The sequence below is a fragment of the Pyrus communis genome, chromosome 14 (assembly GCF_041283825.1).
Source record: "Pyrus communis isolate YQ-2024b chromosome 14, ASM4128382v1, whole genome shotgun sequence".
Lineage (NCBI taxonomy): Eukaryota > Viridiplantae > Streptophyta > Magnoliopsida > Rosales > Rosaceae > Pyrus > Pyrus communis.
The window spans coordinates 19357279-19361039 of NC_142578.1; the positions used below are offsets into that span (position 1 = coordinate 19357279).

General features: G+C 39.1%; 1 protein-coding gene across 1 annotated transcript; it reads left to right on the plus strand.

The window, feature by feature from the left end:
• The first annotated feature begins 366 nt into the window (after positions 1–366).
• On the plus strand, positions 367–3352 carry MED6 (RNA polymerase transcriptional regulation mediator-like protein). Its single transcript, XM_068452333.2, has 5 exons — positions 367–704; positions 1180–1354; positions 1582–1651; positions 2730–2839; positions 3024–3352. Exons 1-5 carry the CDS (start codon positions 463–465, stop codon positions 3183–3185), a joined length of 759 nt encoding a protein of 252 aa, XP_068308434.2. The 5' UTR covers positions 367–462; the 3' UTR covers positions 3186–3352.
• The last annotated feature ends 409 nt before the right edge of the window (positions 3353–3761 follow it).

The following is a 3761-nucleotide window of genomic DNA, read 5'->3' on the forward strand; positions in this document are numbered from 1 at the left end:
CTTATTTAGTTTCTTACACACACTTGTTTAATTATGATCAAATTAAAAATTTAACAGTAGGGTGCAAATTGACTAATTTTGAGAGTTGAGGGGGGAAATTGGCTAAATTAAAGTTGAGGGGGGAAATTGACTAATTATGAGAGTTGAGGGGGGAAATTGGCCAAAATTAAAGTTCAGGAGGGAAATTGGCCAAGGATCACAAGTTTAGGGGGGAAATTGATAATATACCCAAAAAAGAAAGAAAAAAAGATCTGGACACAATAAGGCATATGTTTTTTTTTTTTTTTCACTCTCCTTGGTGACGAGCCCGGTTGTCTTAATTATTGTACCCGTATATATTTTTTATTTGGTACAAAACAATTATTTTTGTTAACCAGTGAGGTAATTCATTATTTTTCCCCGCCAGCTTGCCCGTTGCCCAAAGAGGAGCTGAGCATTGCACAGTGACAAAAAAGATAATTCATGGCGACGCCACCGGTTGCGCCGCCGAACATGGAAGGCGGTCAGCCGCCCGTGGTAGCACAGCCACCGGGTACGGACATGACTGATATATGCTTCAAGGACCAGCTATGGTTGAACTCGTATCCTCTTGATCGCAATCTGGTCTTCGATTACTTCGCTATCTCTCCGTTCTACGACTGGACTTGTAACAATGAACAGCTTCGTCAACGCTCCATTCACCCCCTCGACCGAGATCAACTCGTGTAAGTAAAACCCCCTCCCCAATTTTTGGAAATGTTCTTCGATTTTTGCTTTTTGTACTGAATTTACTTAGCTAGGGTTTCTGAATTTTGAATGAAATTTCTTTTGATTAAGCGAGAATTTGAAGAAATATGAATTCATGGTATTGGTATGCTTGGAATAATCATTAAAAATATGTGGTTTTTAATTTTATAAGCAGAATCATTCGAAATTTTTTTTTTATAAGCAGAATCAACTTGCTTTTTGTTTTTGGTTGGTATGGACTAATGAAACCTGACTGATTCGTGGTTAATTTTCGGATCAATTTGATTAGATACAGATATTATACGGGACTAAATTTTCTTTTGGTAACTTTCGTGGGCATCATTGCGCTAGACGGGAAATGCAGATTGTTCATATGGTTCTTTTGATTGACCCCAAATGGTTGGGATTTGGGGTTTTGGCACAGTTAATGATGGTCACGTGTCCGTTTTATAGGAAAATGATGGGCACTGAATACTGGCTGAGTGAAGTTATGGAGCCGCACCTTTTTGTTTTCCGCAAGCAAAAGAGGGATGGTCCGGAGAAAGTTACACCGATGCTGACTTATTATGTCTTGGATGGTACAATTTACCAAGCACCACAACTGTGCAATGTTTTTGCCGCTCGAATTGTAAGTTTCTTCTTTGGGTTTGTTTGAACAAATTAGGACTTATCTGAATGGAGTTTGCCACATTATAATTATAAAAGAACTAGTAGCTTCAAGCCTTAAAGTCATTTCAAATTTATGCTTAATTTTATTCTGATTGGACAGCAGTACAATCATGTGATGTGTTCCTAAGTCGTGGAATTAATAGGGATCTTTATTTCATTCTGATTGTTTGTCTACTCATGTTGCAGGGACGTGCTCTCCATTATATATCTAAGGCTTTTACGACTGCTGCCTCAAAGCTGGAGAAGATTGGATACGGTATATTGATTTCCTTGTACTTTGTCCGATATCTTGATTATATAAGTATGATCTTAAACAAATGTTAATAAATCAGCTAGTGGGAAGGTTGTCAACAGTTTCCTTGCTGTTACAGTGATAGTTACTTATTTTTGTTGGTGCTCCATACAAGTTATATAGGAATGCTCTGCTCATATCAGTTATATTGATATTTACATCACATCAAAAACCTGAAAGATGAAAACTCTAATGCTTTGCAGAACCATGATATATCCCAAACTCCGATGTTTCCCCAGTTTACATTTGTTTTGACGTGGCTATAGGGATTTGGGAGTAATTGGGGTAGGCAAGTTCAATCACGATCCAATCACTACACTTTTCTCTTTTCCAATCATCACGGTCGTATATGTGAAGATGTCATGCAAGACAGAAAAATTCAAAATCAAAATCAAAATCAAAGCTTTATTTGTCCGGTTTTGAAAAAAAAAGGGAGGGTGGAATAGGGTTTGATGGCATGCTAAATCATGCAACCACCTCTTGCTGTTCAACCATTCTGTCAAGATCTACGAATCAGTATTTTGGATGTCAATTTATTTGTCTGTTACAGCATCAGTTTTCTTTTGTTTCATGAGATATTTACTTTGACGAGCATGACAAACTTGGACGTTATGGGTGTACATGGGTGGTTCAGGTCAGATTTGAAGCAATTCCAATCAAACCGACCTTTTGGAGTTGAAAGATCAAAAGACCAATGTCCAATCAAATCGTTGTAACAACTTGGCCAATCCAATCCAAGAATCATTGGATAACTTGGATTTGGTTCACATGTGTGCTACTATGCAAGGATCATACTGCTCTCTGATCACAAAATTATCTTGGTTGAACTCTTGAAATCATGCTTGTTTAAACATGGTGACATGTATCATGCCTATAAAAGGATGGTAGGTGTATCATGTATGTAATACTAAAACCTTAAGCATAGTGTATATTTAAAATACGAGAAGGCTCGTCGTTGCTTGTCCTATTTCTGTATTAACTTCTTGTTTTTGTAGTGTCACCATGAGTTTAATGTTCATGGTTTCTAAATTTTGTGATGCAGTTGATTCAGAAAATGAGGCTGCAGCCTTCGAATCAAAGGTTACCAAAGAGACAATTGACTTCAAGGAAGTAAAGCGAGTGGACCTTATTCTTCAATCCTTACAGCGCAAGGTAACTATGATAGAACTGAAACATATATTTTCCCATGCACCTATTTGAAGTGAATTATTGCATTGCACTTCTGTGTAAGAACGTTAGCTAACGTACTGGAGGATATTCTGGGAAGCTTGTAATTATTAACTGCTCACAACTGTATTACTAGGAGTAGGTCCTTATTATCATACTGTTTATGCAGCTACCACCAGCCCCACCACCGCCACCATTTCCAGAAGGCTATGTTCCCGCCCCAACTGCAGAAGCAGAGAACGGCACTGAAACCCAAGAAGCTGGAGAGACACAAAACCCTCAGATAGATCCCATCATTGATCAAGGCCCAGCTAAAAGAATGAAATTTTAGAGTACAGCTACCATTTCTGCATCCTTTTAAGAGAACAAAGCTGTATCCAACGTTGAATGTACAAACCGTTTGACAAGAAACTACATTTCTTGTGCAAACCGTGATGGAGTATCTACTAACCTCTAGGTTTGGTTTTGTTAATCCTAAAAATAATAGTATTTTTGTAACTGGAGGTTCTGAGTTCACCCAATTACAATTGTTCAAAGTGAGTTCACCCAATTACAATTGTTCAAAGTGACAGGTCGGATCTTACGACACCGTATGGTTGTTTAACATACTATGCTAGGGGTGGGCAAACGGACCCTAGGCCCGCGGGGCGGGCCGGTTCTATGCAGTTCGGGGCGGGTATTGGGCGGGTCTAAAATTTCTAAAGACAAAACGGGGCGGGCCGGGGTGGGTTCACAAAATTATCAGGACGGGCCGGGTGCAAAAATCTTAGGAAATGGGGCCCCGGTTGGACCCGTTTCTCCTAACTTCTGGGCATTTGGGATCACAGCCCATTTAGGATCAAATCAAATCAAATAAAGAAAAAACAATTTGAAGGCACAAAAGAAACTCGGGTTGGACCTGTTTCTG

Bases quoted from the DNA above. Each gene is read 5' to 3' on its own strand.
- MED6 (XM_068452333.2), top strand. From the start codon at position 463: ATGGCGACGCCACCGGTTGCGCCGCCGAACATGGAAGGCGGTCAGCCG. The intron at 1,355-1,581 runs GTAAGTTTCTTC...CTCATGTTGCAG, and splicing joins ATGTTTTTGCCGCTCGAATT to GGACGTGCTCTCCATTATAT. The intron at 2,840-3,023 runs GTAACTATGATA...CTGTTTATGCAG, and splicing joins TTCAATCCTTACAGCGCAAG to CTACCACCAGCCCCACCACC.